The sequence below is a fragment of the Pogona vitticeps genome, chromosome 1 (assembly GCF_051106095.1).
Source record: "Pogona vitticeps strain Pit_001003342236 chromosome 1, PviZW2.1, whole genome shotgun sequence".
Lineage (NCBI taxonomy): Eukaryota > Metazoa > Chordata > Lepidosauria > Squamata > Agamidae > Pogona > Pogona vitticeps.
Window position 1 is genome coordinate 308447354 of NC_135783.1, and position 11968 is coordinate 308459321.

At 38.9% G+C, this 11968-nt stretch overlaps 1 protein-coding gene and 1 pseudogene across 4 annotated transcripts in view; both read left to right on the forward strand.

The window, feature by feature from the left end:
- The window catches only part of DPH6 (diphthamine biosynthesis 6), a 335370-nt gene that overhangs the window by 150674 nt on the left and 172728 nt on the right, over positions 1 to 11968 (forward strand). For all 4 annotated transcript variants that reach the window (XM_072986316.2, XM_078391934.1, XM_020789398.3 and 1 more), the window contains 2 exons: positions 5305 to 5434; positions 9807 to 9981. In XM_072986316.2, the coding sequence (XP_072842417.2) occupies positions 5305 to 5434; positions 9807 to 9981 (305 nt within the window). The remainder of the gene's footprint in view (positions 1 to 5304; positions 5435 to 9806; positions 9982 to 11968) is intronic.
- LOC144586184 (U1 spliceosomal RNA) lies at positions 3896 to 4050 on the forward strand (annotated as a pseudogene).

Sequence of the window (11968 nt, forward strand, 5' to 3'; positions counted from 1 at the left end):
TTTTGGCATTTAGGATTAGGTCAGTGGCTCTAAATCTCATTTATGTACTTAATGCAAAGGAAGAATTGCTATCTTGGGAATTGTGGTAGCTGGATTTCTTACTATCAAACCCTTAGAAGATATTGACATATAAAACAAAATGTTTCCATTTTGTTCTGCATCTTTTCTCATTTTTACACTTTTAAATAAAGAAATGTTTATGCAGGCATCTTTTTCATTCATAAAAATGGAAATTGCTCTCTGAGGCAGCAATGGGCAAGCTTGTATTCTTGTTCACGAATACTTTTGATGTATGGGCTCATAAAATCACAACATTTGGCTTGTGCAGCTGAGTTCATGACTGAATACAGAATGATAAGGAGGCACGAGCGATTTTGCAAAGTGAAAGGCCGTGTGCTTTCTAAAGGACCCTTAAGCTAGTTCTTAACAGCCTGGAAATCAGCAAGGAGGATGTAATCAGACTCGTAGGGAAAGGCAGCAATGTTCTGCATAAATCTTTTGGGCATAATATGTAAATTGAAGCAATGGGGCTCTGTAACATTTACTTGGCTCTTGTTATATTTCCATGGACCACAGCCAATTCAAATACTATACATCTTTGCCATTCTTTCCAATAGAATTAAATGAAAAGTAGTGGTTGTGTTTCTGGCTTGATGTTTTGGAAGCCTGCTGATTTAGACCGATTACCTGCTTTTAAAGTATTCTATTTTTGGCAGACTCTTAGCATTTTAGTCCGGGTAGTACTTGCACTTTCTTATTTTTGCTTTCGGACCGGGGGTTGAGAACACTACAGGAATTAAGGTCCTGTCATCTGGAGAGAGAAAAGCCCTCAACAATATAGGTTTCTTTGGAAAAAGAAACAATTCTGAGACTCTTCATGTGTAACATTTTCCTAGAAAATCTGAACCTGCTGTCTGCTCACTCTTTTATCCTGTTATTTTTTAATGGTGTAAAAAAGAAGGAAGGAAAAGTCTTGTTGTAAGGCTGGTTGTTTAGTTCCTCTGAAAAAACATGTGGTTTGCCAAGTGGAAATCTGCTAACGGCCTGCAAAACACACAGGGTAGACCTAACTCTCAGTATTAAGGCTGCAAGTCTGTTAATTCATCACAGATTCTTTAAAAAGAACATTGCTAGCTTCTTTTCTGATTTTTAAAATATAGTTATTCAGGTAGGTACTCCAAAATTCAAATATTGAATAGTGTTGGTTTAGGAGAGAAAGCACCCAACTTGCACTGCTTCAGATATGGTTTTAAAGCCCTCTAATTGGAAGCATGCTACAATTACATTTGCATGATGAATGTACTTCTTCTAAATGTAGCTAAGCAATATTGGGGTTAGTAATATTCGGGTTAATCCAGAAATGCCATTCCAAAATAGAACAGCCTTAAATCCTGTGAAAATACTTACAAAGGGAAAGGGAGCAAGATTAGTTGATCTTCCCCTTTCCTGAAGCCCACTGACTTCATTTATATGGTCTGTAGGTTCCTCCTAAATCTATCAGAGCATATGAAGGGGGGGACGGTGATCCGGAATGTGTATTTTCAGAAGAAAATTAGGATTTGTTGGACAACTAAGCTCTGTGGACCAGAACAAACTTTGTGCACAGAGGGTTTAAAGCAATATGCATCACCATATGTTCACCCAGCGTGTGAAATGAGAGTTTTTTGGATAGTCAGGCTGCCTCCCCACGATGTCCCTGAGCAGCTAAAGAGGGACATAGCCTAAAGGAGCCCCACATGCCTAGAATTATATCATACAAAGATGAATCTTGGCCAATGAGGATTCCCCTTCACATGTATATTTCTAAACGTGCAGGGCTCATTCTCTATTAAACTGAGCATGAGTTCATGCAGGTGTGTGTATTGGTCAGCATAATTCCTCTGTTTTCTAAATGCATGACAATTCTGCCCTCGATTTCTTAAATGCATTAGGAGAGCAAAAATGTTCCATCTCCATTGCCTGAGGCAGATTCCTTTCTCTGTGGATAATATGTTAAATATAACATATGATATATATCTGAAGAAAGGGTTGTGTCTGAGAATAACTCAAAATGATTTTCAAGGGGGCTGCTGATGGATTCTATACACCAACATCCTCGGAATGCACACACCTATTTTTAGATAATAATAATTAGGAAGAACTGTTCTTAAAAACAGATCAGTTGGTAGCTGTGTGACGGACTGAAACATAAAATAAGTGTATGTCTATGGACAGTGAAAATGTATGTGTGGCCTATGATGAATAATATAAAACAGGGTGTCTGTATTGTAGTTCTAAAACAAAATGCTGATTTAAGAAAAAGAAAGTTGAGGCTTGACAAATTAGCTGATTCTGGTGTTTCAAGAGATATAGTAGCAGCAATGTCAACCACAGTTAACTTCATCCAGTAGGCTTAGGCATGATTTTTTTTTTACAGAAGTACAGTGGTGCCTCGCATTACAACATTAATTTGTTCCAGCGAAATCGCTGTAGAACAAAAACGTCGTAATGCGAAATAAAAAAGCCCATCGAAACTCATTAAAACCTGATTAATGCATTCCTGTGGGCTTGAAACTCACCGTCCAGCGAAGATCCTCCATAGTGCGGCCATTTTCGCTGCCCGTGCAGTGAGGAATCCGTCACAGAAAAGAGTGGGGAGCCATTTTTTTTACCTGACGGCCATTTTGAAACCGCCGATCAGCTGGCCGAAAATCATCATTTTGCTTCGGGAACCGATCATTGCAAAGCGAAATTCCCCCATTGAAACCATCGTAAAGCAAACACTTTTGCGATCACAAAAAGTTTGTCGTAATGTGATCTCGTCGTTAAACGGGGCACTCGTCTTGCGAGGCACCACTGTATAAAACTGGTTGAGAATCTAATTAAGCAGTGAATTGGATATTCATAACATTTTTTAAAATTACCGTATTTTTTGCTCCATAAGACGCTCCGGATCTTAAGACGCACATAATTTTTAGAGGGGTTAAACAGGGAAAATATATTCTGAACCAAATCTCAGCATAAGACCAAATCTCTATTTTCTGACATAATTGAACGTTTATAGCATGCAAGGCACAACACACAAAGCCAGGAACAATGTTCTTGACCAGCCAAAAAAACTGAATACAAACTATAGTAACTGAAATCAGGAAGCAGGTACTGTAATCCAGTTAGAAGTCACGAGGCACAGTTAGTTTCCTTGCTGCAACACCCTTTGGAAATACATTCTCTATTAGATGCCCAGAACTAGTTGAAAAGTTTGCCAGTTGAATCCAAATTTCCCATAGAAATACATTGAAAAAGGTCAGAAACTTTAAAAAACCTAAAAGAAATTCACTTACCAGGTACTGTAGACTGAGCCTGGCTCTTCACAGTGCCTTGGTAGACCCCAGAACAGCCAAAAAAGAGCCCCAAACAGCTAAATGCCAGCAGGCAGCCTGCAGACGGCAGCCATTTTGTGCTCTTCTCCGTTCCTGCCCTTTCCCCACCTAACAGCTGATCAGCCACTTCCCAGGCAAGCAGGTTTCAACTCAAACGGAGCACCTTTTAATCCAAACAGGGTTTAACTCAAAACAAGAAGCTTTTAAAGAAAAACAAGCAGCTCTCTAACTGCTTGGACTAGCAAGGAAGCGGACAAGCAGCCTCTTCACTAACTGAAAGTTTCAATTTCCCCTGCTTTCCCCGCCTTCCCCACATATTAGGTATGCTAATATATGTGCACTGGAGGATTGTGGGAGGAACATCTAGCCCCTGATGGGGGTCCTGTGGGGCACCCCAAAACACTGAGGAGCTCTCCTGGCCTCTTTCAGCACTGGGGCTGTGCAACCCTGTTCTGATCAGGAGGTGCAGCCAGGCGGTCACCATGCCTTTTGAGGGCAGGGCACACAAAGGGCCAGGAGGCTTAGGGGCCATTCAAACACAGACCTGGCAGGGAAGATACCATTCTTGTAAGAGTGGTTTTCCCAGGGTAAGGCTCATCTATTGCACTTCAGATGAGCTGACCCCTGTGATTTCCCCAAATGTGGGAAAATCAACTGCCTAAATGGGGGACTGTGTTTCTGGTTTCCTCTAGTTTAAATAGAATCACTCCTTCCCCTTTGGTCATTGGCTGTTTGCATTGCTTGTTGCCATAGGCCTGTTTGCCTTGCTGGTTTTCCAATTGAGCTGCAGGGAGCAGATCTTGGAAAGTCAGCAGTGCAGAATGCTGAGGTCTGAACAGCAAGCAGTCTCTGCTGCCAGTTCAGAGGTCTCCTGGCATGGCAGTGGGAGGCTTTTGGGTGGTGGTGGCTGAACCCTGGGTTATTGCATTCACTCCATAAGACGCATGTACTTTCTCTCCCACCTTTCTGGAGAGAAAAAGTGCGTCTTATGGAGCAAAAAATACGGTAAATTTATACCCCGTCCATCTAGATGGACTAATATTTGTGTTTGAGAAGGACAGGGCATTGTGAGGTCAGCAGACTGCCAGTCCCTTTAGAACTGTTAAACCATATTCACTAGCTATACGACATCTAGTTAATTTGGTAACTCATTTGAACTTAACTGCTTCCTCAAAGTAATTCACTATTAACTATATGGAATTCTGCAGTCATTGACTTTTCAAGTCTGGCACAAATGGGCACATAATGACAGTTCATGACAGAAACAGGCCAGATTTATTGCTCCTGATGGAGAACCCTAAATATCTGTTTGCATTGAGAACTTGGTCCATTGAATTCAAACTCCTCTAATTTGCTTATATACATTTCTTAGAATTCTATTTATCTATTTTTCTGTACACACACACACACACACACACACACACTTTTGAATCACTAATGCATTTGGAAGTACTTCTATCTGATTGACAATTGATGATAGGTCTCAAAGTCTACTTCCATGTTAAATCAGATAATTGAAACTAAAGAGACAGTAATGTTTGTGTGATCTTTGATACTAATAGAGGCGTGAACTTCTGAGTACTATACAGTGCTAGTGGCAATATTCCTTCTACTCGCAGTTCTTTGAATTCATCTCCTCATGTTTGTACTTAATTCTGATTGCCTCATTTCAGACAATGTAAGAATTTCAATTTATGCAAAAGTGCTTTGGAAAGTACTGTAGAAGTAAAATCACCGGCAATTCAGTGGTGTCAGATATGATATTATTTTCAAAATACCTTACTGTGGTTATTGCCATTCTGTTAATGGCCTCAGCTGAACTAGGATAGAGTTAAGCTGTTATTTCCTTTTCTTGGGGAGGCATTTTATAAAATTATTCCTCCTATCATTCTATGTGAATGTAATGTTTCCATCCTTAATTTCTACATTATTTTCCCACATGCAGCTCATCTGAACTCAAAAGGACTGGAATGGGCAGATACTATTTTGGTTCATCTATATATGAAGAGCATGAAAGATTTTGATACTATAAATTCTGTCTATATGACAGCATTTGATTTGTGTCCCCCAGCAAGGTGGGTTCATAGTACTGTTGTCTTATATTTACGATACACTGGAATATAGTTCTTTATGACTTTCAGTTTCTTTCTCTTCGATGGACTGGTCTTTCTTTCACCAATGTGTATGTCCGTTTTCAAAAACATATGTTATTCTGGGTTTTAGAAATTCACTCATAAGTGGCACAGGAATGCTTGCTTCTTTAGTAAAGCCTTGTAAGGTAACTCTCCCAAGTACATAAACATAGTCCTAAAAAATCTCATATACTTTCTTGTTGAGTCCAGCCCCTTTGCTATCAAATTTTGTTTCAGGAGAACTAAAATCCTACTTCACACAAATATAATTGTCACATAATTGCCAAATTGCTGGTGAGCTTTGTGACATCTTTCAATAGCAGCCATTGCTAAAATTATTCAGGGAGATACAAGATATTTGATTAACAGATGAGTCTTCTTTTGCCTGGTCTCCATCTTTAATCTTTCGTAAATAAAATTCAAAGCAGTGTGGTTACTGAGAGAAGGATTTTAACCCACAGCATGTTTGAAGACATAAGTAACAGAAATGTATTTTGTGAGTTTGTGTAGAACAGAGGTATGCAAAGCACAGCTCTGGGGTTAAATGCACCCCATCAAGAGAGAATTTGTGAGCCCCCTCAGCCTCTTCTTTAACAACAACAAACTTGCTGCTTTTTGATGTTTCCCTTATTAAACAGGTTACGGGCATTCTCTGTTCTGTTTAACACCTCACCCTCACACATGTTGGCCATAAATAATTGGAATTCTGTTCAACCAACCAACCAACCAACCAACCAATAGCTGCGTTCAGTTCTATTTTCGGCAGTCAGAAACCTGGACCTGCCAAAGTTGGCCACCACACACGTGAGCATGAGTGCAGGAGCTCTAATCTATATCAGGATGCTGGCTTGAGGGCCCTTACCTTTCCCCTATTACAGTCCCAAATGAGATCATTCTCCTTACCTGTCTGTACCTATTGTGAAAAATTTACCTGTTCATTAGAGTAGATCAGTGTGTTGCAATAGATATTTCAGGTACATGGTCCTTGAATTAGACTGCGGTCAGAATATGTTGGAGGAGGAAGGGTTTAATTTCCTCTAACCTCTATACAAATGTCTCAGTAGAGATCTACTTTAGAATAAAGAAGAAGAAGAAAGTAACTCCAAGGTACCTTTATTCCTTCAAATGTATACTTCTGGCCTCAGGTAGTTCCAAATGCATGTGCTCTACTTGTAGAAGAATGCAGGTAACATGAAGCTTCATCCTTTTCTCTGAAACCTTAGTGCCACGGTGTTGCAGTATCCTTTTATATGCTTCAGGAAAGATTTTAAAGTAGATTACAGCATGATATTAAGGAGATTCTGTTCAGGTCATGAAAAAACGTAAAGCTCTACACTTTACCTGTCCTCACATGCTGTTTTTTTATCCCACAATATCAGATATTTTTTTCCATGCTTGCTTCAGTTAATTGAAAAAGCATGCTGAATCAGTTGCTGGCATCACTGTCATTCCTAGTTTTACCTTACTAAATAGCCATACTGGGGCTTTTTAATAAATTCAGTGCAAACATGTTTTCCTTTTCATTTCTCTTAATTTGATATCTTCAAATGCATTTCATTTCTATTTTCTCAATAAAAATGTTAATATATAAAGTTAATGAAATGAAGGCTCTACAATTAAAATATTTTTAATACTGCATAAAATCTTTTATAAGAAGCAAGTTCTTTGGGAATTTCTTGTCCTGTTGAGGGCTTTATTACTTATTTCAGTTAATAAGATAGATTTCCTCCTACTTAGTAATAGCTTTACTAGTAATTGGATCTCTGTGAAACTCATTGCACTGAAGACTTTCTTGAGATAAATATCCAGTATTCCTTATTAATGTCATGCCCCATAATTTACAAAAGAGAAATCTGTGTGTTATCCCAATATATAATCAGTTGAAAAGAGGCCCAGAAATAATTGAATTATGTTTCAATCTCTATGTTCTAGAGAAAGTATATAGGAAATAGTAAACTGTTCAAAAGATATACAGAGCTTGGAGGAGTTACTTTTTCGGACTACAACATGGAGTATCCAGATAGCATGTCACTTGCTGTCCATCTTACCAAAAAGGTAGCTTTTTGAAGCTTTATCCCAAGCTGCATTCCCACAGTGTCAGTAGGCAGCTGAAACTTCTTTGTGTGGGTTCCTCCTTCACTGAAACAAATTCCTTTCAGTTTTAACATTGTACATTTAAAGGCTTTTCATGGTCACTCAGGCTCAAAGATGCTGGGAAATTACATCTTTTGAGCATGCAACCCATAATGGACATATTGTTTAGACAATATAGGTATGGTGTGGTACCCTATGCCTCCTTCACCACTACTCTGGCATAAGAGGGCTGCAAGTATTAGAGTGGCATTCCCAAGCATATTGGAGCTTAAATAAACATATCAACCCATTCACAGTGGATGTTAACCTGAATGGTGGTAGTGATGGTTCTTTAATTATTTTGATAACATTTTGAGAAGGCAGTGTGATTTTAAGCATGTGCAGAGATCTATGGAGTTTTGCAACAAGGAATGGAAGGTATGTGTGCTTTGAGTGCTAAAAAAAGTCAGAGCCAGAAGGAAGGACAAGATATTTTGTAAAGGATCAATTTGATGGTGGTGGGGTGATGACAGAAGGGTACGTACTTTTATGCCGTGTAGTGTTTCACTTTAACACATTTTAATAACACATTTGTTCAAATATGGAAATATTATGATAGATATCTTTTAATATGAAATGATAATTATTATTTCAGGAACTGTAATGTTGCTTTAAAAATACTCAGATTTTTGAAGTACCGGTAATATCCTGTCTAGTAATTTTTAAAATAAATTTAGGCAGCAAATCCCTCTGGCATAAATATCTTGCAGGCTTATACATGTATATATATTAAGGAGAGCGTATTTACTCACATATCTTCTGGGGTCTGTAGCTTCAGCAGCAGAAAGGGCTCCCTTCCATTCTTATAAGAAATCACGCTGAATTAGCAGTTGGCAAATGTAGCCTTCCTGATGTTGGTTGGTTAGTTCAGTGGTTCTTAACCTTGGGTTACTCAGGTGTTTTTGGACTGCAACTCCCAGAAGCCTTCACCACCAGCTGTGCTGGCTGGGGTTTCTGGGAGTTGCAGTTCAAAAAGACCTGAGTAACCCAAGGTTAAGAACCACTGGGTTAGTTGATTATTTGTTTGCTGCCTTTCTCCCCATTGTAGAGTCATGACAGATCGCAAGAATTAAAACTATACAATAATCAACAATTTTAAGACATCATAAACATTATATTAAAAAAACAATTAAACATATAAAAGATTAAAAAGAAGATTAAAAACAAAATTTTTAAGATTCCTAAAAACATCTAAAAATCTCATTTAATAAATGAGTTCCTTATTGCTTAAAAGCCTTCCTGAACAGGAAGGTCTTTGCCTCGTGACAGAAGGACAAGAAGGAGAGGTCCAACATAATTTCTTGGCTCTCCCTCACCAGAACAGTTTGGGAAGGTAGTAGTAGAGCTGAGAGAAGGGCCTCCCTAGAAGATCTGAAAAGCTGAGAAAGCTCATATGAGGTGATACGATCCTTCGGATTTAGAGTGCTACTTTTACCCCCATGGCCAGCTGTATCAGTAATGAGGAATGCTGGCAGAGTACAACAGTTCCTTAAGGGTAGCATTTTACCCACCCATTGACTTAATCTGTTAGTCTTGATTATAGTCTATCTGTGGAAGCCCTGGGCCTTACATACATTTTGACTTACCAACGTTCCATTGATTCAGTGGGTCTTTTCTAGTTATAATTAACTATGGGAGTCAACCTGTGTCCTCTAATTACATGAGTTGTTTCCCCTTCCGCAACCAGTTGTTTGATGTGCATGAAAAATGTCAGTGTGCATTAAGGAATTCTGAGACTTAGGATTTCTAAAGTTTAGTGTCAAATGTGAAAGATCTGTTGTTCAGACCTGTGTAGAATTCATTTGTGACTCCCATTGTTTGCTATAGATCCACTTCCACCTCCCTTCAACAAGGCATCTTGTACATGTGGTTTGTCAAAGCATGCAAGTGGTGGTAAGAAGAGCAAAGAGAAGGAGCTGTGTCCTTCATTTCCCTTACATTCTTTGAGCAGTTGTGCTGGTTGGGCCATGAAGGAGAGGTGGAGACAGTGGTGGTGTGTTGTGGAACTGATTCTTAAAGGTGGAGACAGTGGTGGTGTGTTGTGGAACTGATTCTTAAAGCCTACTTTCACCTGAGAAACAGAAAAAAAGAATTTCAGTTATATGTCCAACCACAGACGAAGTGTCACTGTATTCCCTTAAAAATGTCACAAAGAACATTGTGTTTTCTCTTCTGGTTTCAGAGTTTGTGTTGAAGCCCCTTTGCCAGAAGGAGTGTTGTTTCAGATGGACTGCCTTCAATATCAATCTGATGGGATGATTGGTGATGTACCCAGCTGTGAGAAACAAGTTATGCATGTACAGAGCATCTCTCACTGGGCACCTGCCAACATAGGACCTTACAGTCAGTGCATACAGGTATGCAGTATTTAGTTCCTCTAAAGAGTGTCATCACTATAGAGAACCCATTAGCCATCCATCTTAAGAGAAATTAATATTGTTTTTTGTTTTATTTTTATTGCATCAGAAGATATAATTCTATAGTTTTGAAGCAGAATGAGATGAAAAAGTTACTGGTGACATGAATGTTCAGTGATGCAAAAATATACAAAATGCTTACATTTCTAAAGGGATACTGAAAGCTGATATGGAGACTCGTGTCGTGAAATCTGTGTTGATTAGTGCAAATAACAATCCCTGTGAAAATAGAGATTTTGCATATACAGTGGACCCTTGACTTACAGACGGCTTGACTTACAGACTTTTTGAGTTACAGACTTCTCTGGCCGCAAAATTTAGGTTTGACTTGCAGCCTGAGAATTGACTTACAGACCAGAAAAAAACCAAAATGGAACAAAAACGGCCTGTTACGGGATTAATCAGTTTTCAATGCACTGTAGGTCAATGGAGACTTGACCTACAGACTTTTTGACTTGAGAACTGCCTTCCAATACGAATTAAGTTCTCAAGTCAAGACCCCACTGTATGTTGTAAGGAATTAACTTCATAGTAAGACATACCTTGGGATTCATTGCTGCTAGGGCTGAATTGCAATGCCTGTATTTGGAGCAAATGCTTTATTGTTTTGTCATTAAACAGTACAGAAAAGTGTTGGCAAAAACTGTAAATGCATGATTTGTACACAGCTAAGATGGTATGTCCTCGCCATCACAATCTGGGTATGTCATGCACACTAGAAAATGAAATGCTAGTATCGGAAATACTTTTTATAAGAGTCTTCTGTAGATTGGCACATCTCATAGTGAGAGACAAAACAGCTGGCTAAATTAATCCTGACACAGCAAAACCACTATGTTAGAAAGCAAAAGGAAAATCAACACACACAACTGCCACTTGAAAACATTCCTATCCCCTTTCACGTGTATAATGTCTAGTAGAACTCAGCTTGTGTTCTGGAGTAATTAACAGCGATTGTATGCTAATTCCTGATCCTCACCAGGCATTGCAGACCCTGGTCTCCTTCAACGATATCAGCACATCTTCCTCCATTCTGGCCAGCTGTTTCCCACTGATCCCATTCCCCAACAACACCTGGACTTTCCTCATCGCAGCCTTCCTGCGAGCCCTGCTTCACTTATGCTAGGGCACTGCAGGGTGAGGGGCAGATGGCCCTCTAGAAGTACCAGCTGCCTTCACACCCTCATATATACATGAAACTTTCATTGTGAGGTGGCCATAATTATTTCCTGTTGAGGACTGTGCATGAAAAAAATAATTGTAGAAAGATAACAACCATTACTTTTTTTTACTATAAAATCATTATAATAATTATATAACGTCAGTACAATAACAATTCCTAGAACTGCATCAGGGCTTTCAGAGTTACTTTTAGTTCAGATGTGAAAACATTGATAGAAAGATGAGATATTAAGCTTTAGTTAAAAAACAGCTCCACTGCTCAGTATCTTGCATATTTCATACAGCATGACATGAAAAGTAATTTTGTGTGTATCTCTCAATCACAGAAAGTGTAAGCAAAAATCCACTGGGATTATTATAGGCAATGCATGTTATTTTATTCAATACAGCTGCAAATTAAGAGACCTGGTGTGAACACAGTGATTGAATCAATTTTTTTGTCATTACCAAATCAAGTAAGCTTCATTAGATGTTGGCAATGTTACATTCTCCTATCAAATGCAAGGTAGCTGTAGAAATGGTGGGAAAGGCAGAGAAGGAACAAATCCATCATAAGTACAAGGCCACACATACAGGGTCAAGAACTTGGAATGTTAACTCCACTGGAGCAGAAGTATGTTGTAATAATTAATGGGAGGGCCAAGGATGAACCTGGGATTCAGAAGCAATTCAGGTGACCAAGAAGAAAGATAGTGATCTGAAGCAGAAGGAAAAAAAGGCCTGATTGATGTCACGTCCCCAGTGA